At 41.3% G+C, this 24728-nt stretch overlaps 1 protein-coding gene across 9 annotated transcripts in view; it reads left to right on the top strand.

Moving 5' to 3' along the window:
* Window positions 1-24728, top strand: part of C2CD5 (C2 calcium dependent domain containing 5) — a 107800-nt gene that overhangs the window by 38796 nt on the left and 44276 nt on the right. For 7 of the 9 annotated variants that reach the window (XM_054988056.1, XM_054988054.1, XM_054988053.1 and 4 more), the window contains 4 exons: window positions 17954-18068; window positions 19736-19831; window positions 22030-22221; window positions 23318-23504. In XM_054988056.1, coding sequence (XP_054844031.1) covers window positions 17954-18068; window positions 19736-19831; window positions 22030-22221; window positions 23318-23504 — 590 coding nt within the window. Of the gene's footprint in view, window positions 1-17953; window positions 18069-19735; window positions 19925-22029; window positions 22222-23317; window positions 23505-24728 lie in introns of all 9 variants that reach the window. The other 2 variants (XM_054988052.1, XM_054988050.1) reach the window with 1 other exon arrangement.

Raw genomic sequence — 24728 nt, 5'->3', positions numbered from 1 at the left:
TGTGTAGCATGAAAGAGAGGCGATTCTGCTGGAACATTTTCTGATCTAATTCCCTGCAGTATCCATGTTCTTTTTACTCCAAAGCATGTGATAATAAAATGAGGGGGAAGGCGATGACAGATGAGGGGGCTTATGCAGATAATACATTAATACACATTATTCAGAAAGGTGGTGCTGTTGTCTTCTCTTTTTTTCAAATATAAAGCAAAACCTCTCTTGCCGTCTTCTATGTATCTCTACAAATAAATACATTATGATGGCATTTCAAGTAATTTTAAACTCAAGTGTTACTCATGTGGGGAAATCCATAAACCACTAGGTGAATAAACAGAGAAGTGTAGAAAAGAACGTCTGGTGCATGGTATTGGTAATTGCTTTAATTCTTTTTTTAAATTTGATGACTAGAGCTAGATTAATACAGCATGCTCCTTCCTTCCTTCCTTTTTTTCTATTTCAACCTCTTATTAACTTTGCTGTCTGTGTCTTTCCAGTTCCTGTGGAATGGTGTGTTCGGTTGTGTTATCGTTGGTAGTGTGTGTGTGCGTTTTGTTTTTTTCTTTCACTGTTCTGCTGCCGTAACTGATCTACTAATTTGCTGTTTTGAACTCAGCCTTTGTCGGAATTATGGGTAACACAAGATCATACAAACTGCTAGACTGGAATAGTTTCAATTCAGGTATTTTATTAGTCATTCAGTACTACATACGCTGACAAAAATTATGGCAGCTCAGTGAAGTCTTTTTAGAAATGTCTTAGCTCATGTAGGAGTTTACTATTTCAAATTTAATTATTCTTAATCCTCAAAAATTAAAGATGCTTTGTTTTCATAACAGTAAATAATGTTCTTAAATCAAATCTATTTAAACCCCTTGAGAGTGTCTCTTCTTACTGCCCCCCCTCCCCCAGAGAATCAGTTCAGCTCGAGTTCCATCTTTTAGATTGTCATCTAGCAAGAGCGGGGTATCTTCTGTGGTGGCATCCCTGTGAGACAAACAGTGAAATCCTAAGCAGAGTTACTGCAGTCTAAGCCCATTGATTTCAATGGGCTTAGACTGGAGTAACACTGCTTAGGATTTCATTGAAAAAGAGCTTTTTGTTTCACAAGGCAGGAACTTGGGGACCAAGGGAGTTTTGAATGGCACCTGATTCTCATTTTAACTTTTTATGAGAATATTTAATGTGTATTTGTTACTTGAATGTGCTTTTAAATGATTTTTATATTGTTAACTGTCATCAAGGCTGTTTATACTGCAGTGTAAATTATATAACCTCAATTGTAGCGGTGTATTGCTTTTTTAAAAGTACTATTTTGTAATGAAAATCTCTGCAGGCGAAATATTTTCTAGTAGTACCTCAGTAAGGACCAGGAATATTGAGGTGGGCGAAGACCATCATTTGTGAGATGCAATATCTGAGTTTTACCTCAAACAACATGGCACTTCTGGGGCCAGGTCCCTGAAAATTTGTGTCAAAATAAAGGAAAACAAGCAACTATTGACTTTACCTGCACCTCCAATGTTACATTAAGTAGCTCACTCCCACCTGTGCAGAAATGCTGTGGAAGCTTCTGCATGGTGGATTTATTTCATAATACCTCTAAATCAGTTGCAGGTACCAGAAAGGTCTGTGAAAATATAGCTGAACATTCTTTTACTGCTTTCACTTCTTCATTCGGTTTTCCTGCGTTGACATCAGAGAAGCAGAATTCTCTTAGAGTAACAGATTGTCTGGCATGTAGTACAGAGTAATGCTTTCTTCTTCTGTTGCCATGTGCGATGAATGAAAATAATTGAAAATGAAGCATTGGAGTCATATGCAACAGTAAACTTATCTTGATAGTGCTGGAAAATATAAGTTCCTAGATGTGTCATATGCAACAAGAACCTGTCTGAAAAAGCAACATTGTTCAGCTGGAGAGGGGGTGAGAAACATACAGTTTGGATCCAGAATTTTCTGTCACTGGAATGGATCTTCCCTGCCTTCCCACTGCAGCCCTCTGATTTCCACAAAATGCTGCTCCTGGATGGTAGGGAAACCTGAGGAATGACATATGAGGGGGTCTGCAGTGGGAAGATAAAATGTGTGGGAACTGCAAATTTAATCAGGACCCAACCCACTGTGAATGTCAAAAAACTCCCTGTATGTATCGCAAGATCTGAAAAAGATCTCCATCTCGCCATGTATCTCTCCTAAGCTTTGCCCCAAAAGTCTGAACTTGCAGTTCAAAGTTAAAAACACATTCTCATCTTCTCCACTGTTTCCTTTGAGCTCACTATAGCATTCTTGAAGTAAGTCACAGCAGTGGTTCTGAATGCTGCAGATTTATTCAGTCTGGCCCAGTATGTTATCATCAAAGTGGTCTTTAACTTTCTGTTTCATGTACTGATCTGAATATGGTTGCTTATCAGACTTAATAACCCTCAGATCTTACCTTTTTCACTCTATCTGTTCTCTACCATTCTCTACAAAATATTACTCTCTGTCCTGTCCAGCCCTCTGGTAAAGGAATTCAGGGATGGTCCTGAACCAATATGGAGTGATTTTTTCCCTCCATTCCTGAAGTGCATGCTGTTAGTACATTGGCTTAGCTGCAGTTAGATCCTTGGCAGGTGCCAGTCTACCCATTTCTTCCTGACACAATTGTTTCCAGCATTCCATCTGTCATGAAAGCCTAAAGGATGCACGGGAGTTCTAAGTGGAATAACTTCCACTTCTCTCTCCTCTTTGAACCTACTTTTTCAACCACCAAAAAAACAGCAGGCTGGATCAATCCTGACTAAATTTTTCTGCTAAGAGAGGATCAGTGTCTGTCAATTCCTCCTTCCTCTGTTAGACCCTTCCCATGTTATTCCTCAAGGTCTCTTGTAGGAACAATATGTCATAGAGCTCACTGGGCTGCACTGGGGGAGAGGCAGGAAAGTTCTGTTCTGCTCGTAAGAAATTATGTCTGGATCCTTCTCAGTCTGTTTTAATTTGAATGTCCATGCTTTGGAGCTGAAGCTTAGAGGGAATACACATGATCTCTCTTTTAATTGTTGCTGTATATTAGAGATGGGCACAAACTGGGAAAAAACAGAATCGTGCGGTTCGTGGTTCATCTCATTTCACGAATCACAAACTTTCATGAACCTGTCCCGGTTCGCGAACCAGTTCGTTTGGTTCATGAAAACATCACATCTGGGTCAGCATATCGTCACTTCCAGGTCAGCAGAAGGTCACTTCCGGGCCAGCAGAAGGTCACTTCCGTGTCAGCAGAAGGTCTGCTGGAAGTCCATCCCCTGTTGCCTAGGTATCTGATTGATCGGTGCCAGGCTGTCTGCAGTGACAAACCAAAAAACAAACCAAGTGAACCAGCCTAAAGTTTGTGACGGTTTGTCAGAAATGGGCTCTGACAAACCGCATGTTCGCGAACCGTGAACCGGCCCAGTTCGTGCTGAACTTTGGTTCGTATTTCGGTTCGTGTCCATCTCTACTGTATATACCACTGGTACCTGTACCACTGATGGAACACAGAAGTAGTCTAGGTGAGCCTCAGGTTTTTCACAACAATTACTAAGAATTCACTCCCTCAATCGTCATATGTACCTGCAAGTGTGATGTTTTCTCTTGCCAACCCTTCTTGCGATGGACTATCCATTTGTGACTTTTTGGCATGTTAGAAATGATACCAGAATGCTAGTAAACATATAAATGTCCTCCTTGGGGAAGAGAAGGCTTTTTGTTTCTATCATGGTGGGATCTATGTTATTTGATAGAATCAAAGGATGAAAGGTATGAAACTGTACATCACGATTTTCTGCAGTTGTGTGCACGTTTTTTGTTTTTAGTTATACAGTTAAATTTTTCACATCCTTTTTTCCCCCAGTGTCACAACTGGATGACTTGTGTTGCATATGACAAATCTCTGCACCCCAAAAGTCTACTGTCATAGTAATGAGTTTACAAATCGCATATGACTTGCCAATGCTTCCTTTTTTAAACCATCTTCATGCATCACAAACTGCAACATGAAAAAAACCACTTTACTCCAGTTATATGCAAGATGCTGTTATATTTATAAGATGCCGTTATATTTATACTTAGGTACGCAAAATTGCTTCTGTGGGACCAATTCACTTGAATTTATATAGAATTTAAAGTCTAATTGCAAGTGAATCAGTTTAATTTGTGTTTAGGAAACTTTCTGCTATCTGCAGCTGATGTAGAAAAACAGGATCATTTCCATAGCATTGCTGTGTTTCTAGAGTTAACTATTTAAAATAAGTTCAGGATTCGGGTATTTAAACTGCTTCGGTTTGATTAGGTATTTGCCTATTGTTTCCAATGAGAAATGCTGTTCCTGGGGGTCTGGGGGGGCATTTTCTTACCAAATCACACCAAAGTTGCTGGGGACCATCTTCTAACTCTCCTCTAATGACTACCCAAGTTTCAGAAAGATTGGACCTCGGGGGGGGGGCTATGTTATGGCCCCCAAAGAAGATGCCTCTAGCCACCTCCAATCTCCGTTATTCCCTATGGGGAAAACCAAGGTGGCTGGGGGTGGCATTTTGAAAGCAAAATGCACCAAACTTTCAGGGGACCTACTCCTACCTGAATATTCTAATGTAATTTCTTCACACAAGTGGACCTTGCTTTGCTTCTGTCTATTGTGTTTCACTCTTCTGCTCTTAAAAGCAATTGGATTTAGTTTTATTTCATAAAGATGGAATATTTATTTTAAATCTGTTTCTTTATATCAACTATTGCTTGCTTTCCAGTCAAGGGTACTCAGTTGCGCCATTCTGCGCTGACTGTCAGGATCGTGGTTCTCTGATAATACTGATTTGATAGCTGACAAGTCTATCATTCTAACCCTTTTCATAGTTTCACTCGAATGTAATTAGAGAGCGATTAGAAGGAATCCCATTTACTGGTTTCAGCTCCTTTCTAATGTTTAGCTGTCCCCTATAAATTCTATAAACTGCTTTAAACTCTCAGCAAGCCTCCCAGGGGGAAGAAACTGGAGTGGGTTAGTTGAGTATTTGAAAGCAAACTTAGAAAGCTTACTTAGAAGCGTAATTTAGATGGTAGATAGCCCAAGGTCTAATTGACCTTGGCAGCATTACAGAAATAGCTTGGTGTAAACATTAACGGTCCTTGAACCATTTTTTCGCCAGTCTATTAGACACCGCAGTTACTTTCACCACGGCAATATCTGTTCTGTCTCTACAGTCTTCTGTAACAAGTATGTGATTTAAGGAACAGCTGTGCCAGATATGTGTAGGAGTTCTATATGTCACACCTTTGTATTTCGAGCCTATACTACAACCCATTACAAGTTTTTTGCATCATGAAACTACAGTGAACTTCCCCTTAAATTAAGAAAGCATGATTCTTATTTTCAACAGTTAACAATATTTTCCCCTTTATGTATGTTATATTCCTTTGTTAATGAAATTAACATGGCTTGTAAACATCTGTCACTAGCTTGCAACAACACAGTATTCTCTGTACTTTTGGCAGAATGGCAGATATTAAAGTCTGACTCACTTAATTCCGTAGAATGCTTGCCTAGTTGTGAGGACGTTTATTCAGTAGCCAGAGAAATATCAGAAGGCACCTTCAAGAACGTTATGATCTGCAGTTGGACTAGGATTCAGTATTATAATAGTTATCTAAATGAGAGAATGTGGAAACATGAATGAAGCAGAATCTAGTTTTGAATCCTGAATTATGTTGTGATATAAATTCTATTAAAATTTATTGGATATATATTTTTTTAAAAAGTAGACTATTGGTTTGCACACGCACCCCCCCCCCCCCGCCATCCCCAATCCAGCATGTAGGGGCTATAGATTAGGACAAGTGTCCCCAACCCTTTTGACCCTGTGGGCTCATTTGGAATTCTGACTCAACGAGGTGGGCGCATCTACAAAAAGGCTTCTTCAGGAGGTGGAGCCAGCCACAAAATGGCTGCCCCAGCTTACCTTCAGTCACACAGTGATGATCCTCGTGCCATGGAAGGAGCTTCTGTCGAAACATTTTTAAAAACTTGCACAGCTAATCAAATCTCCAGTTGCCAATCAGAAGTCATGCTTGGCAAAGACCACACCTGGCTCCACACACTTTCTGAAAACACTTTGCGGGCACCAGGAAAGGAGTTGACAGGTGCAGTGGTGCCCATGGGCACTACGTCGGGGACCCCTGGATTAGGATATTCAGGTTGAGACAATGTGGATTATATATTCTAATCAATTTTCCTTTTTATTGTACAAGTTGTTGTACACTCCAAAGAACTACCTGTGCAAGTAGAAAGTAATTTCACATGTGCACATCAACAGGGAGGAAAATTACTTACTTTCTACGTCTAGTATGTGAATTCCTTGTGAGTCGTGAAGTTCACTGTCCTCTGAACCTTACAGTGCAACCCTAAGAAGAGTTAAACCAGTCTAAACGCATTGATTTCTATGGGCTTAGACTGGAGTAACTCTTCTTAAGATTGCACTGTTAGTTTCCTAAATGTACAATGAGATAATAGAGATATACAATGAGAATAGTAGAGATTTGTGTCATAAGGTTGTAAAGCCAAATAAGAGAGATGTTGCAAAGTCCTTTAAAATGGTATATATTCTCAACTTCCTTGATAAAGAGTTGGATCCAGCCAGTGTCATCTAATTACCCCTGCTTATCACAGCCCCTATTCCACTTGGCCTTCATCCACGAGAGTCCCATGTTCTCCAGCATAGCCTCTTAGATGGTCAACAGATACCTCCTCCTCCATCCCAGTATCTCTCTTATAATAGTTTGTTAAGATTGTTACATTTGTTACTCCTATTTTAAAAATTTTAAAAATATTTTCATATCTTCTTTGGAGTGTGTGTGGTTGGAGTTGTCTGACAGGTAGTTATATACATACAGGATAAATGATTTTAGAATGCAGATGTCTAAAACTGCTACGAACTCAAAAGTTTCAGTGGTGGTTTTCTTAATTTATTACAGAAACAATAGCTTTATTGCTGGGAAGAGACAGCCCAGGTGGTATTCTATGCCATGTATGAAAGAGATCCAGCAGGCAGCACTTTTTATTAAGGAATAAGTCGCAAGCCATGGTTGCAAAAATTGCTATTGGGCACTCATTGTGCTTGCCATAAACTGCAAACCAGCTAACAGCTGAGTCCCTTGGTAATGAATTGTTTTTGAAATGTTTATAATATGCTGGTAAAGATTAGTTTTAAAAAGTACGCATGGCAAAACTGCATAACATTTTTTTTTACACACCACAATTTCAGAAATAAAATTATTATAACAAAGGCCTGGGTATAATATCCTTTTAGAGAAGCATTAGGCATACTTTATTTTAAAGCCTGTCTCTGTGACATAATGGCTCAATCTCACATCAGCATTTTTGAATGCTAAATCACCTAAATATCCCTGTTCATCTCTGCATTGTTGGCAATGCTACAGGTAGATTGTTTTAAGATTGCTTACAGTAGCTTGCTTTTTCCAGCTGATACTGGTGGTGGCAAGCCAGTAATATCTGATATAATGTTGTAGAACGTGCTGCTGGCAGACTGCTTGACTGTTAGTTGGGATTAATAACTTCATAATAGAGCAATTCATACTTGGTTCTCATCCAGATGAACACCTGCTTAGCCTGGTTTATCAGACATCTCTCTCTTAACTCGGAATGCATGACTGATAGGTATCAATCAGTCATCAACCTCCTTTGCATTATGTAGATTTGAAACATAAATGTTTGAAACATAAAAAGCATTGACAAGGATCATAAATATCTTTGGGTCAGAATGCTGTCTGTGTATACCTATCAAGCCCATAGCTCTCTTAGATGCTATTGATTAATAGGATATTTACAGGGTGCACCTCCTATTAGAAAAGCTCAGAGGCTTATTTACTTAGATCACTGTAACTACGGGACACAAGGACTTTAGTGAGGGTATTGATGAAGTTGAGTGTCTGTGAGACATAGATACCAGAACAGTATGGAGATATTAAGGAGGTGCTGTCAAGCACTCCCCACAAAAGATGGATCCAAGGTGATTATCCTTTTCCTCCTTAATATCTCCAAACAAATGAGGGGATGCAACAAGGAATTCTCCCTTTTCCTTTCAATCTCTTTCTAATCCTACAGACCCAGTGAACGTGCGGAGGTAGTATGTTGGTAGGCTTTCCCTGAAATCAGATACTGTTTGGTCAGACTGTGCATTATACCTCCTGATTGACTTATGGCAGCTCCTGGTGGGGTTTTCATGGCAATAGACTAACAGAGGTGGTTTGCCATTGCCTGCCTATGCAACCCTGGTTTTCGTTGGAATTCTCCCATCCAATTACTAACCAAAGCTGACCCTGCTTAGGACCCTGCTTCTGAGAACTGACGAGATCAGGCTTACCTGGGGTATCCAGGTTAGGGCACTAGAACAGTATATGATTCCTTAAATGATGTAATAGAGACGTTTCCATTCTAGTCCTCATAACATAACTGCTTTAGAAGCTGATTATTTTCCCTTAATGTAAGAGAGAGAGGACAATTTTTTTTCTGATTTTTTCTGTTTTTTCTCTCGGCCTTGATATGTCTACCCCTGGCTGGAGCAAACCTTATATTCTCCATACTTTCCCCTACTTCACTTTCCAAATTTAATGAAAATGTACATGTCTATACAAGTAATGGCCCATGTGCAAGTACTGTACAAATTATAAATAGCAGTAGTAATGTCAGGTTTATCTCAGTATCACTTCCAAATAGCTGCCAGAAGGCTATGATAGAATGGTGGTGAAGAGTGCCATCAAGTCATAGCTGACTTATGGCAACCTCTGCTGGGGTTTTCAAAGCAAGAGACAAACAGAGGGGGCTTACCTGCCTCTGCAACCCTGGTCTTTGTTGGAAGTCTCTCATCAAATTACTAGCCAAGGCCAATCATGCCACTTAACTTCTAAGATCTGATGAGATCAGGCTTGCCTGGGCTATCCAAGTCCTGGCATGATAGACTATGCAGTGTCTTTTACAAAGGATAGGGAAATAGTTCTACAATTTTATATTTGGATACATTTTTGAGATATATTTGAGCCAGTTACGTGTAGTGGTTAAGAGCTGCAGGACTAATCTAGAGAGCTGGGTTTGATTTCCCACTCCTCTGCTTGAAGCCAACTGGGTGACCTTTGTCAGTCTTGGCTCTTTCAGAGCTCTCTCAGCCCCAGCCACCTCACAGGGTGATTGTTGTGAGATAATAATAATACACTTTGTAAACCACTCTGAGTGGACATTAAGTTGTCCTGAAGGATGGTATATAAATCGAGTGTTGTTGTTATTGTTACATTTTTGAGAATTAGTAAAGTTTAAGTGGCATAGAACCTATTGTGTCTGAGTATGATTCTGTTTAGGTCATGCCATGAGTGATGTGTCTAATAATTGTGTTGTGTCTACATTGCAACTTAACTATAGTGTCTAAATGACCCTTTGTATTAAGATCTTTATAAATGCCCCAGTGTTATGGCAAGCCATTCTCCCAGTAGATGGGGAAGACCAGATGTGTACAATTTGCACCTCCTACCCCACTCTGGAATGTTTTTGATAAACATCAAAACTGATGGAATGCTATTCTACATAGACAATATAAATTTATACTTACTAGAGATGTGTTTAATGTATTAACTTCATTACACACCTCCTTTCTCTCCACTGGGAAACCATAGTGGCTTACATTATCTTCCTCTCTTCTGTTTTGTTCTCATAATAATATGGTGAGGTGGGTGAGACTGTGTGTGACTGGCCCAAGGTCACCCAGCAAGCTTCCATAGCAGAGTGGGGATTCGAACCTGGGTCTCCCAGATCATAATCTGACAGTCTAATCACTGCACTGGATTTCTTGTGTTGTGGTTCTGAACAATGCAGTGTATGCTTTGTGTCCAGTGAATGGTAAGGCAACAGGCTACTGGGTGATTGCTTCATATATATAATTTTAGTCAATGCTGTAGGTCATTTGAATAGAGTAACCGATTAGTAAGGCTGAAAATGCCAGAAGTGTGTAAATTTCTAGAATTGGTTTATATATAGCACAGATGGAATAACTGTTTCCAAAGCTATGTAAAAGCTCCATTTGCTCCAAAGTGACTTTTGAAATTTTCTTGAAGAGACGGAGGGGTCTGTCTGGTGTAGAAGGGATTTGTTATGGTTTTTATTACAGTGAAAATTCTAGTAGTGGATATAGGTGTGTTTGAAAGCTTCATTTGGAGGACTAATGAAGAGTTTAGGATCCGACAGTCATACTTTAGTCTAGCAGTCCAGATCTCAGATTACAAAAGTATATCCCTGTACTCCCAAGTCCACAATCTTGTATTTGACGTGTAAAGATAGGCCCCCATGAAAGTCAGTTATAATTTTCCCATTATTGAGCCTGCATGCCTGGGAAACAAAACGATGCCAGATACTCTAGGTAGGCCCAGTGGGACCTCCTGATCACATGAGCTGTCCAGTCACAGCAGTATCCCCATATAATGGCAGCTTGACAGGAGAATTTCAACAGACTGCTAAGTTTGGAAGCCTCTCTGGATGCCAGACATAGGATTGTATCCCAGAGCTCCATTTTCAGTTAGTAAATGGGATGCTATTTTATTAGATGGATGCAGAAAATTATGAACACTTTACATAAAATATTATTTAGGCAACTACGGCTAAGGCTTGGCAATAGGACTTCTTTGCCATGCACTGATTAAAATTCAGTCTTCATGGGGTGTAAAGGTGTGTTGAGTCAGCTAGGCATTTGTTCAAAATTATATTTTGTTTGTTGAAAGATTCTCTTTGCAGCTTAAATAGTATAAGGCACAACCTGAATTTTTTTCAATAGAAACTTGTCACAAGAACTGTCAGTCTCACCACAGAAAGCCAGTCCAATAAGCTCACTTTTAAGGTCTGTGGGGTGTGGCTGAGATTCTGTATGTGTATTTGCTCTTCAAAATAAGATCTTCAGAAAAACAAACATGTAAGGAAGGAAAGAATATTTTTTAAAATTATTCGGTCATATCTTCATTGTCGAGAACAAGAGCGGAAGGCACAACTGAGTCTTGCTGACTCAGCGGCACTTGGAGTTTGTGTTAGCAAGTGTCCCCCCCCTTTTTTTTTTTTGCATTTTTGAGGGTGCTCACTGGTGGATCCAGATTACCAGATATTTTGGTTACAAGATACACTTATTAAGAAAAACCACTGAATCTGACAGGATTTATTTCTGAGCATCAAGGAGCCAGTATACATTCCTTAAACTACTTTAGTAGAAGCCCTGTTGATGCTGCTGCTGAAGTCCATCTTGACTAAGCTGATGTTAGAATTGCAAACTAATCAATAACTTCTCTGCTACAGCGTCTCTTTGTAGCTCTAGAACCCATTTTCCAATACCGTGCCAATTCTTAAGAATTAAAATATCGATGAAGACTCTTGCAAAGTTCTCGAAATTTAGGTGAAAATTAAGTGCGAAAGAATTCTTTGCAAGCACATAGTTAGGATATCCCTTTGCTAAACATCCTGGAATAGATTTTGCTAGAAAAGCTTGTGATTGAGTGCTCTGTATGCTTGCCTTCCGCTTTCACCTAGACTCCAGGGCCATTACTTTCTGTAACCATTTCAGTGAGCTGCCATAGTTTTCAGTCTGTACTGTCACCTGATCCAAGCATGCGCCAAAATACCCACTGTTTCTGGCTCCTGTCCGCTGAATCTGCTTTGCAAATCCTTAGTTCTTTAAGCTTTTGCTTTAGCCCGGAACAAAAGAGGCAGCACCTTTCTGGACTGTGCTGGGCACATGCCATCCTGCTTCCCTCCTAATTCCTCTATTGTTTATGTAAATCCTTAGCTTTATTTAAATGTGTAAATGCTGTGATGGCATCCCCATGTGAAATTGTGTGGCTCATGTGTCAAAAAAGGCTGCTTGTGAATATACATGTCAGAAAAAAAATCAGAATGCTACACATTGCACTGCATTCCGGTGTTTTGTATCAATTATTGTTGCCACATTGTGCTGTTTTTAATTAAAGTCATTTTTTATATTTTAATATATAAAGGTAAGTTTGTGTATTGTGTGTGAACATGCATTGCATTCTGTTTATATGCAAAATCCTTTGATCTTTGAGCGGGGAGGGAAAAAACCCAGTACAACCTACAGTGTTACAGATAAGAAAATGTACATTCATTAGAGATGATACGATGCTCTCGTTTTGTACATTGGCTTGTAGTTTTCTGAATACACTGATGCTGACCCTACTTCCAAGATACTTAAGTGTTCAGCATAAGAAATGTATTTTTGTACTTCTCCTAGCACATTGGTTAGATCCTGGATTAAATTTTGTATTGACCATTTATTGTATTGTCGAAGGCTTTCATGGCCGGAGAGCGATGGTTGTTGTGGATATTCCGGGCTGTATAGCCATGGTCTTGGCATTGTAGTTCCCTGACGTTTCACCAGCAGTTGTGACTGGCATCTTCAGAGGTGTAGCACCACTGAGAGATCTCTGTCTTTTGGTGCTACACCTCTGAAGATGCCAGTCACAGCTGCTGGCAAAACGTCAGGAACTACAATGCCAAGACCACGGCTATATAGGCCGGAAAATCCACAACAACCATCATTTATTGTTGGATTCTACGGGGCATTATACCATATATTATCAACCCATGATCTCAAATTGTTTTTGTGGCTTATGTTTGTTTAGTATCTGTGATTCAGTGACCTTTTAGTACGGGTTGTGCTATTTACAAGCATTGTGAGAGTGGCTCAAAATAGCGCTCTGTAGTTGAAGAGTATTGGGATCAACCAGTGTCGGGATAGCAAGCAGATACAGAAAATTTCTTGTTCCTCAGAGTAAGGGACAAATCAGTTCCTTTTGTTTGGAAGAACTACGTTAAATGCCCATGCTCAGTACTATTTGTGCCTCATATTCTTTTGAATACGTTCTTTTTACCATCCTAACTTTTCCTGGTGCTCATATGTGATTTCCATTTTCTTGTTTTGATTTTTATTGCACTTTGTTCTTCCCCTCCCTGTCCCCCTGGTTATCTTTCTGTTTACAGCCCATCATATACTACTTAGCTTGCTTTTCTGAACTCTTATTCCCATTTTTGATGTAGATGGGTGGACAGAACTTTCAGCAACCCCATAGCAACTAAAAGGCCAATACTCTCATTTTAAGAGCAATTATTTTAGAGTTTCCTTAGAGGGGGAAGTCAAGCTGTAACTTGCAGTGAAGCTAGTGGATGACCTGAGCCAAGAGATAAGCAGAGGGAACGTGACTGTTGATTCTCCTGGAACTCTCAACAGCTTGCAATACTATCAGTCATTGTATTTTTCTAGACTACCTTTCTGGGGTGTGATGAGGATGCAACATTCTGCAGTGGTTCTGATCCTACCTAGGCAAGTTTCAAAAGGTGGTGCTGGAAGACTGCTGCTCAGCCCTTTGGCCTGTGGGGTCTGACAGGGTTTCATCCTGCCCCCCCCCCATGCTTTTTAACATCTACATGAAACCTCTGGGTGTGGTCATCTGAAGATTTGGACTGGTTTGTCACAAATATGCAGATGACACTCAGCTGTATTTTGAACTTCCAGCTAATCCCAGGGAGGCTGTAGAAAACAGGAACCAGTGTCTGGAGGCAGTTTAGGAGCAGATGTAGGTTAATAAACTGAAGCTTAATCCTGACAAGATGGAAATACTACTGGTAAGTGCAAGGTCTGATTCAGGACATAAATTGTCCCCTTGAAGAAACAGATGTGTAGTTTGGTGGGAGGTTCTTGGATCCAGGCCAGGGATGCCTTTACCAGTTTTAACTGGCTAGCCATCTTCAGCCTTGCCTTGGCAAAACTGGCCAAGTAGTGCATGCCCTGGTTACACCTAGATTAGATTACTGCAATGCACTCTTCATGGGTCTGCCTTTGAAAAGTGTTTGGAAATTTCAGTTAATGCAGAATGCTACAGCCAGGATGTTGATTGGAGCAGATTGTAGGAAACATATCAGTCCAGTCTTGGCCCATCTCTGCAGACTTCTAGTCTGTTTCTAAGCACGATTCAGGTGCTGATGTGGTGCCCTTTAAAGCCATGTATGTCTTGGGACCAGCACTGGAAGGACTGCCTACTAGGGGCATCCACAGGGAAGAAATTCGGGTTTCCAGCTGGAAAACAATTCGGAATACCCCTAAACCCTGGAAACTGGAAAACAATCCGGAATACCCCTAAACCCTAAGCGGCAAACCGCTTCGGGATTAGGGCATTTCAGCTGCTTCAGTATGTTCTGTAAAAAATTGGAGCATACAGAAGATCACAGCAGGAGTTCTTGGCTTTTTCACCTGATGGGAGGGGGGGAAGAGGGAGCTCCCTCTTCTCTCATCCCATTGGGTGAAAAAGCTAACCTGAAAACTTTCAAAGCTCAAAGCAGCGCTGAAAAGGCCTGCTCTGAGCTTTGAAAAACTCCAAGCTGGAAATTTCATCCAATGGGAGGGAGCTCCCTCTGCCTCCCTCCCATTGGATGAAATAGCCAGCCTGGATACTTTCAAAGCTCGGAGCCCTCCCATTGGGTGAAACAGCCGACTTGGAGTTTTTCAAAGCTCAGAGCCTGGATACTTTCAAAGCTCAGAGCAGTGCTGAAAAGCCCTGCTCTGAGCTTTGAAAAACTCCAAGTCGGCTGTTTCACCCAATGGGAGGGCTCCGAGCTTTGAAAGTATCCAGGCTGGCTATTTTCCTCCCATTGGGGGAAATAGCTGGCTTGGAGTTTTTCAAAGCTCAGAGCAGGGCTTTTCAGCACTGCTCTGAGCTTTGAAAGTATCCAAGCTGACTATTTCATCCAATGGGAGGGAGGCAGAGGGAGCTCCCTCTTCCTTCCTCCTTGGGTGAAAAAGCCAAGGGCATTTCCCTCCCCCCTTGGATCAGCTGTTTGGCGGTGATTTCTCCACCAAACAGCTGATCTGGGTTTAAATGCCCCTTTCCCTGCTGCTTTGCAGGGGCAAGGAAAGGGGCATTTTAAACCCTTGATCCGAAGCTTCCCGAAGCAGTACCAATTGCTCCGGGAAGCTTTGATTTGGGGTTTCCGAATGGAGTCCAGCATGCTGGGCCCGATTCAGAAGTCCTGAATCTTTGCAAATCAGGTTCGGGTATTCTACCTGAATTGGAAACCCGAATTGCACACCCCTGCTGCCTACTCTCTTATGAACCTACCCAAACACTACAATCATCTTCCGAGGTCGTGCTTCGGGTGCTCTTGTCTTTTGAGATTAGGCAGGTGACAACTCAAGAGACAGCCTTCTTGCTCATTGCACCAGAACTCTGCAACTTTCTCCCCAGGGAGACATACCTGTCTCCTTTTGTTGCTGTCTTCCTTTAGCAGATGGAGATTTTTTAGTTCCCTCTGGTGTTCCCTCAGTAATCCCTCTCTCATGTCTTGTGTTTTAATTGTTAAGTTTTTGCATATATATTTTAACTTTGGTTTTAATTGTTTTAATGTTGTGCTTTTGTTTGGTTTTAATGTTTTTAATATGTGTTTTGGTTATGTGTGCATTTAATCTGTTAGCTGCCTTGGTGGTCCTGATGAGGGCAGAAGGTTGGGTATACATTTTGTAAATAAATAAATAACCTCAGGGAACTTCCACCCAGGCCTCTGAATTGTTGATTTGATGTTCAACAATCAGAATTAGAAGCTCACTGCATTTTCCATGACACAATGTGATCTTTTCTCATCAGACTTCAAAATGATGCATTCTTCTTAGGTTTTCATTACATCCTGTTACTTTTTAATTACAGATGGCTAAATATGCGAAGTGATAATGTACTGATATTCTTTTATGTAGCTTGAATTGTGGCTGGGTAGTATCTGTGCTGTTTAAAATCCAGAATTGCCAAGTTTTTGTTCTTATGAGCAACACATCATATGTTCATATTGTTGAGAGTTCCATAGGACTTTCATATAGCTTTTTTCACTCTACTTCACTCCACTCAGACATCCATTGTGACTTCTATCTTGTCACACACCAAGAATGCATCCCCTCCAGATGTAAAATTTCTGGGGAGTATATGTGATTGGACTGGTTCAAAAGCAAATTTTGGGAAAAGCAGAAATATATTCAGTACTTACTTTTTAAGGTCCAAACTTACTTTTGCTACTTTCAGAATGTAAATTGGATGATGAAAAACATAGCATACCCATTGTTGTAGCACGAATCTGATTTCAATTATGGACAATATCAAATTTTTCATCCCTGCAGTTTTAATTTGTAAATCTGTGATGGGAACTACATAGCCTGAAGGCCCTGCTCCTCCAGACCCAGTGCCCTCAGAGAAGGAGGAAATGGGGAGTTTCATGCACCCTTATCCTCCTCTTTCCTCTGACCTCTTGTGTGTGTGCATATGCGCATGCACGCGCACCTACATGTTCGCTATCAGGTCCCAGTTGACTTGTAGTGACCCTGTAGGGTTTTCAAGGCAAGGGCCATTCAGAGGTGGTTTGCCATTGCCTGCCTCTGTGCAGCAACCTGGGACTTCCTTGATGGTCTCCCATCCAAGTACTAAGCAGGCTGATCCTGCTTAACATCTGCGAGATCAGGTGAGCTTTGTCCATCCAGACCTGGCCATCCTCTGTGACCCTTATATTTCATCCACGTCAGTGTTGCCTACTCAGACTGACGGGAGCTCTCCAGGTTCTCAAACAGAGCTCGTTCTCAACACCTTCTATCTGGTCTTTTCAACTGAAGAAACTGGAGATTGAGCCTGGGGCTTTCTGTGTGACAAGCAGGTGCTCTATCGCTGGACCACAGCCCCTCCCGAGATTTATGATGCCAGCAAATGCAGTTATTTGCTTTGCTGACACAATTCTACAGAACAAGAGTGTTCCCCCCCCCCCCCCGCCAAGGAATTAAGCAGTACAATTCTTCAACCCCTAACTCCGTACTTTCTACAATGAATATGACAAAAACTGTGTGCAAAAAGTGTCCAAGCATTTTGTTGTTTATGATGGCTGTCAGATCAATATTCTTACGAGATCTAAAAAACATACTTAAACTAAAGTTAAGTATTTGTGCTAGACCAGTGGAATTCTTCATATCCCCCCCCCCCTTTGAGCATCTGCTGTATCTCAAATGGTTTTTCAAATTCCTCTCAATTTCAAAAGAAACTTGCCACTAGCAGTGCTTGCTGCTTTTTAAAAAAAGTAAGTCTAAAACTACTCGGATCCCTCTGCTTCTAAATGAGATGACGAGTTTTTACTGTGAGAGGTATTTTTTACCAGATTCCATTGAGAATTTAACAGCTGTTAATTTTGGGGTACAGAGAAGTATTTAACAACAGTGGCTTAAAAGTGATGTCCCTCCCCCTACATCTGCATCTGTAGGCCTTTTGTTATAAATCTAAAAATGCTATCTGAACATTCTCACTTGGGGGTAAGGTCTGTTGCATTTATTGGGATCTACTTTCAAATAAATTGTTCAGGGATCAAGTTGGAAATTCTGACACCATGTTTTTATAGCACGGCTGGCCTTTAGCTCAACCATTCACAAATGAGTCATTTTAGATTTAACAAAATACTGTTTGAATGGATTTTGGTAGCCTTCATTAATGTGTTTTATTTGCTAGTTTAAGAAGAGTTTTTCAAGAAACTAAGCAGTAAATTTCTTCAACAGCTAACTCAGTAGAAAGCACAATACGCATGTATGAATTTTATATTTTAAAGAAGGCCAAGGATGTTGGTATGGTAACGCTGTTGTCCACCTTTGGGCAAAGTCAATAATTTGGGGGAAAACAACATTCTCTAAATCTCTGTATGACACAGGAAAATGCATGGTTTGCTATTCAGCACAAAGATAGATAAGTGGGAAGAAAAATTGTGAGGATGCCACATGGAAAAATCTAAGAGCTGTTTTTGAATGCTGTCTTCTCTTTAGCCACAAACTTGTAGCGTTTGTTTAATGCAGAATAGTGAACTGATTTATGCTTTGTCTTTCAGATGATCCGGAGACTCGAGATGCATGGTGGGCAGAAATCAGACAAGAAATAAAATCCCATGCCAGGGCATTGGGCTGTCATGCTGTAGTGGGCTACAGTGAATCAACTAGCATTTGGTAAATCACTATGACAGCTTGATTTTCCTTAGGCTTTAGAAAATAATGCTGTATCATGCTCACCACCAAAGCAAGTGAGTAGAAGAAGAATCCTCAGCTAATTATTACAGTGAGCAGGGGCTCAGCAGGCTGAACCAGTGTGACTGCCTTGATACTAAGAAGGGGAAACTGACAGATCTGCTGAGCTGCAGAGCCTGGGTAGAGAGGAAGGTGCATTTTGTAGCTCTGTGGGGAAGAGTTAATTCTTACATTGCCTCTTGTTGATGTTGGCTGATATTCATTGAGAGGAAGTAGAACAAATCAGTCCAGATCAATAGATTGATCTTGTGTGTCTGCTGTGCATCCTTGCCTGGGTTTCATAACCTACAGAAGCTTCCCCCCGCCCCTCCATTCAAGATCTTTCCCCCCATTCGCTGTTTCCCCCAATCATATTTCGGTCAAGACATCTGGTAAGATGCTGAGTGGGAGGGGTCCCCCAGCTTTTGGACAGATCAGTAAGAAACGCCTCCTACAAATCATGCCCCAACTAGTTTTTCCCCATTGCGGGTCTCTCTACAAATCTTTCTCAGTGGTATATTCTGTTCCCAGAATACAGGGTTTACTGATTGGGGGAAAATGCTGTGCTTGACTCTGCATCAATTTAACAACTTCCAAAATGGAGAAGTGAAACTGACAAGACATTTATTTGCAGGGAAGATGTGCAAGGTAGTGCTGTAAGGCAGGGGAGTGTGCAAGATTCTGGGGGGGGGGGAACCCCTTTTAAAGTTCTTTGAAATGGTGGGGAGGAGGCACTGAAGGCAGGTGCAGCCTCTTTGCGTCTGCATTGGCACAGCATTTAGTCTGTACAGATTGGAGTGGGCGCGGGGATGAAAGTTAAAATAAGGTGTAATATATAAAGTGTCTGCACAGCATAATAGAGGAATAATTTCTAGTTTGTTTGGAATATTTCTATACCAAGTCTTTTAACTAATTAACTAAATAGAATCTGGAAAACCTTCACTAAACCTCTGTCTTGTGCACATTTTTTATCCCACCTTTCCTTCAGAGAGCTCAAGGTAGCATACATGGTTTTTAATGCCTCCATTTCCCCCCTCACAACAGCCCTGTTCGGTTATCCAGAAAGAGAGCAGGTGTTTAGCGGTGGGTGACCTTTATGGCAGAGGAGGGATTTGAACCCAGGTGACCTAGTCCTAGTCCTAACTACCACACCACATTTATTTTTCCAGCAATATAGTATAAAATTAGCAATAGAAAATAATCAAACAAAACACAAAACCATTTTTAGAACAGCTTGCTTAATTGTCATTGAATAACATGGGTTTGAACTTGGCTCGTTATTAGTCTGGGTGGCCGCTCTGAAACCTACTTTCTTCCTCATATTTTCAGTTACTACTTAAGACATAGGTCAGAAGAGTAGAGAAAGAAAGAAACCTACCCAAGAGCAAAACAAATCACTTACTTGTTTAGTTTAGGGAAACTTTGCTAGCTACTGTACTGATACGGAGACTTTTGTGCTTCGTATGGGGTTACTTTAGTGACAACATGGTTCTATAACAGTTCACTCTGAATTCATTTCTTACTTTTTTCATTTTTATTGAACAAGATACCTGAAAATGTATACCGTCAATAATGTGACTTCATCTCTCTACCATTCTTCTCTTTTATAGTGAAGAAGTCTGTATTTTGTCCGCATCCGGCACAGCAGCGGTACTGAACCCTAGGTTCCTCCAGGATGGCACCATGGAAGTCTGTTTGGAACAAAGGTTGTCATGGCAGCCTGGCTTCTTTTCCATAGGGTCAGAGAAGGGAGAGGTTGATTTTTTTCCTCAAAACCAGGATAGTTCTTCTCTATTAGGGTAGGTTACCAGTGTTACAGTACAGGATGCGGGGCCAACCACTTTACTCCTTTTTCACTAACAACAACAGAAGTTGTGGAGCTCTGCACCAAATCACTAGTCTCTTACTGTTTTTAAGTTTCTAACAGCCTGAATAAGGTAATACGTCTGACTACTAACCACATAATGCAGTTCTCTCTTCTTTCCTCTTCGCCTCTCCGTATTTTACTCTCGTACACGCATACAGGCGACATTTCCAGTTTCTCACGTAACTGTTGAAGCCCAAACTTGATGCTCAGTTGTAGCGTGTGGCAACTGTCTGTTTTGAAATATATATATATATATATATATATATATAATATATCTCTTTTGAATGAAGATGGGTATGTTGAGCACTCTTGAACAAAACGAAAAAGCAACTGCTTGAAACCTTCCGGGCTAATCAAGCTGTGCGGCTCATCAGTGCCCCTAGTGGCACAATTTAAATTATTCTGTGTATGTGTCTTGCTTCATTGCTGCATCTCCAGTACCTTTCTGCTGCTTTTTTTCCTCTCCAATAGCAACTTTTCTTCTTAATTTGCAAATGCTCTTTGCGTCGACTTAGTTAATATGAGATGCACTTTGGCCTAAGATCAGTAGTGTTACGGTAGTTCTATTTTTCTTTTTGTGCCCTTAAGAAAAAGTATATTGTTGTTCAGTTCTTCCTGTTGGTAAAAATTCAAATATTGAGAAGATTATTTATTTATATATGCTGTTCTTTTCAGTGGGCATGCCTGTAGGAATAGTTCCCAAAAGATGGGAATGTTTATGTATTCAGCCTGTCTTAATACATTAGACCAAATGAATTGTACCAGTGCTTATAATGTGAGAGGGCCACTTGGGTTGGTCAGAGAGAGCCACATGACAAACCATTTTTGATGACGAAATATTGACATGTGAACTGTTTTTTGAGATTCTAAATGTTTATACACAAATCCTTAAATTGGTCCACTTGCTGGGTTTAATAATGCTTGAACCAAAAGTTCACTTTTAGAATTGGCCTGCTGACAAAAGGTTTTCTTTTTGAGCAGGGCAAAGTACATAAAGCATGTGACAGTTTACAAATAAAGGTGTCGGATAATATATGACTTGTATGAGAAGCAATTTTTACCTTGTGATTCTGAGATATTTTGAACAGTAGTCCTGTGGTACTAATGATGTGTGGCAGATAGGGTTGCCAGTCCCCCACTCCCACCTTCCACTTCCCACCCACACTTACCTGGTTGGCAGGAGCGGGGAGAACGTGCCTCCCGGGGCACATTACGAGGTGGTGCGGCGCAGTCCTGGGTGGTGCGGTGCAATCTCAGGCAGCATGGTATGATCCCGTGTGCTGCAGCAGCCTGATTCAGGGTGGATTCGGCCAGAATCGGGCCACTGTGGAGCGTGGGAGGGCTCCCTGGGCAGCACATGACCTGCGCGATGATGTCACTTCCCAGAAGTGACATCATCACACTGGCCAGGAGCACACAGGCTTTGCGCACACGCAAGAGGGAATCTAAAAGGTAGGTGCCAGGATGCCGACCTCCTGCCTGGGGGGAACCTGGCAGCTCTAGTGGCAGATCATATGCCACTGTCATAAATAGGCAACAGCTATGGGTTGGATGTCATGGATCTTTCTGCTAGCAGTGCTGCCTTCTTCCACTGTAAGCAGTCTTTCCCTCCTCCTTGTGCTGGAGAAAAGAGCCACCACTAGGGGAGCAGATCTGTGGGGTATAACCCTGTATACTGTTGGGCCAAAGTAGATGTGTGTTGGGAGGCCAGTGTCCAGAGCTCCTAGAGATTCTGTTTTAAAACTTAATTTTCAGGCATATGGGGTGCTCAATTAAGATCCGGACCACAGCCCATCAGAGTGGTAAACCTCCTCTCCCCCTGCTGTTCTCCTGACCTAAAACAGCCTTGGGGAGCCACAATTCAGAGCAAGCCTAACTTATGCTAGCAGCATTGATCAATTTCAGCAAAAGCAAAATGGCAGAATTTGATGTTTGATATGTACAGCTTCCATAGCCAGGGTTGTGTTTTATATATATGATTCTTCACAGGGCGATGCATGAATGGTAATACTAGACTTCTTACGATGTCTTGTTTAGGTTAGAAGAAACCTCACCTCCAGGTTGTGGCTTTTGCCACATACCTTATGATGAGCTGAACATGCCATTTCCTGCTCACCTCGCATACTGCTGCAGCTGCAGGAAGCAAAAAGTTCCAGATGTTCTTTTCACAACAGTAGACTTGCCTGCAGATGCAATGGTGGTTGGGAAAGGATGTCTCATCCAAGCCAGGTATACCTTTGCCATACTGCTTTGAATTGCTCTGTTGGCTAACTCTGCCCGACTTGTTAGTTCAGCATTGATGTATGTGGCCTGGTTAGTGACATCTAAAAGTAGCCTTTACCAATAGCAGACGATCTTGATAGTTTTAGCTGTGATACTTTCTGCCCAGACAAGCTGCTTCTCCTTTTGGACACATTCTTAAGGAACAGTTCTAAGCGCATTTTCCAGGTTGTAGGTCCCATTGAACTTAAAGCTGGGCTAGGGGCGGGGGGGGGGGGGGTTGGCCATCAAGTCACAGCCAACTTCTGGTAATTCCATAGGGTTTTCAAGGCAAGAGATGAACAGGGGTGGCTCGTCATGGCCCGCCACTGTCTAGCAACCCTAGACTTCCCTGGCGGTATCCCATTCAAGTATTAACCAGGGTTGACCCTGCTTATCTTCTGAGATCTGATGAGATCAGGCTAACGTGGTCAAGCAGTGCCTAGAAAGACATTATCCAGGCTATCCAGGTCAAGCAACGCCTAGAAAGACATTATTCTGCAGAATCTGGTTGCATGCTTTGCATTCATTACTGCTTATGTATTTGAAATACCAAACAGGAAAAATGAGGGGAAGCCAAAATATTGCTAAGTGTTTATTCAGAGAATGTGGGGTGAGGAATCAACTGAATCCTGAGCAAGTCCCACTGAGTTAGATGGGGCTTGCTGACAGTAATTGAGAAGCAGTCACATTGCAAGCTTGTCCTTTTTGTAGCTTAAAATGCACATAACTTTGAGCAAAGGTCTTTTGGTACCACTTAGAGTTGCCCATTTTATAGAGCTGAGTATGTAATAAATACATGCAAGATTATTCCCTATTGTTTCTTGAGTGATCTGTTAAATTGGGATACTCATTTGTTGAACTTAGTCTAAAACCTTCAGCTTGGCCCATCGTCAGTAGGGGGAAAACCCTGAAGAGGCTTTATTTTAGAGTGTGGCATTCTGTGGGAAAAACATGTCCAAAGCGATAGTTTTCTTCTATGTTTATCTTCCTAACCACTGGTAAATTGTACAAGAAATTTGCTGTTTTAAGGCAGGCTAACCACCGTTCTTGTCCGCCTCAACAGGCTCTGTCGCTTGAAAAAGAAAGCTCAAGCAGAGGCAAATGCAACCGCCATCAGTAACCTGCTGCCATTTATGGAATATGAAGTACACACTCAACTAATGAATAAGCTGAAGTTGAAGGGAATGAACGCGCTGTTTGGGTTAAGGATTCAGATCACGGTGGGAGAAACAATGTTAATGGGCCTGGCAGTAAGTCTTTCACATATTTGGAGTGTCTTTAGCTTGTTATTCCTCCATTTTCCTGACCACATCGCTCACCTTAGAATTGTATTAGGCCACTGAACAAAAGGAGGTGTTTCAGAATGGCAAGACTGCCACGGTATTTGGTTAGACCGGATAACACCGGTTTGACCTCTTTGCTACCAGGCAGCATAGAGTTAAACTTTGAATCCAAGTTAAGATTCCGATGCCTGAAATAGCTATGTATAAGGGGAATTTTGGCAAGTACACTTTTTCAAACCATGCAAAATGATAACCCTGCACCTGCTGAGCTTTGCTTTTCTGTACAACTTTTAAGAGAGCAGAAGTCTGAATACAGAAAATGTGGCTGTTGATTAAATGTAATATATTGAGTTGCTTGTATCCCCATCCAGTTTGGTGTAATAGTTAAGACAGCCAGTTTGGTCTAGTGGTTAAGAGCAGCAGGACTCTAATCTGAAGAACTGGGTTTGATTCCCTACTTCTCTGCATTAAGCAAGCTGGGTGAGTCAGCTTCTAGGAGCTCTCTCAGCCCTCCCCACCTCACAGGGTGATTGTTGTTGTGGGGATAATAATAATAATATACTTTGTAAACCACTCTGAGTAGATGTTAGGTTGTCCTGAAGAGCTGTATATAAATCAATTATCATCATCATCATCCATTCCCAAATTCTGTAAGTGGGATATCGTTTCAGACAAAACTTATACCAAAAACCAAGTACCCAATTATATTTTAAGTTTCCCCGTACCTACTTATACCTAGCTGTTGAACACCGGCCCAAAGAGAAAAGATTTATAGATCTTGTGGAAAGTATGCAGTATCAGACTTCGACCAGCATCCAAATTTTGGATGTCCCCCTTCTATATTTTTAGAAGTCACTGTGTATCCCTTAGAAAGTGATCTAAGAATGATGAATAAGCAACCAGATTGTGTGCTGCAGTTGTATGTCGAGGGAAGGAGTTCCCTGTCTGGAGAAGCCAATAGAAATGCCTCAGTACATATCCTTGCTTGTTATGGAGATGGCACTGTCAAGAAGGCATTCTTAGCAGATCTTGATGGCCACGATGGTACAGCATTTCCTGCATTTCCCACGCATTTCACAGATGTCAGTCTCTGGTGCAGAACACTAGTTTTCTCTGTTCTTTCTTTCTTTCTTTTGCCCTGTGGCCAATTCTACATTAACAGCTTTCCAAGTCTCAGAGCCAAGAATTAAG

This window comes from Eublepharis macularius, chromosome 9 (genome assembly GCF_028583425.1).
Source record: "Eublepharis macularius isolate TG4126 chromosome 9, MPM_Emac_v1.0, whole genome shotgun sequence".
In the NCBI taxonomy this organism is placed as follows: domain Eukaryota; kingdom Metazoa; phylum Chordata; class Lepidosauria; order Squamata; family Eublepharidae; genus Eublepharis; species Eublepharis macularius.
Note: the sequence above shows the minus strand (reverse complement) of the source record. Positions and strands in the feature narration are given on the sequence as shown.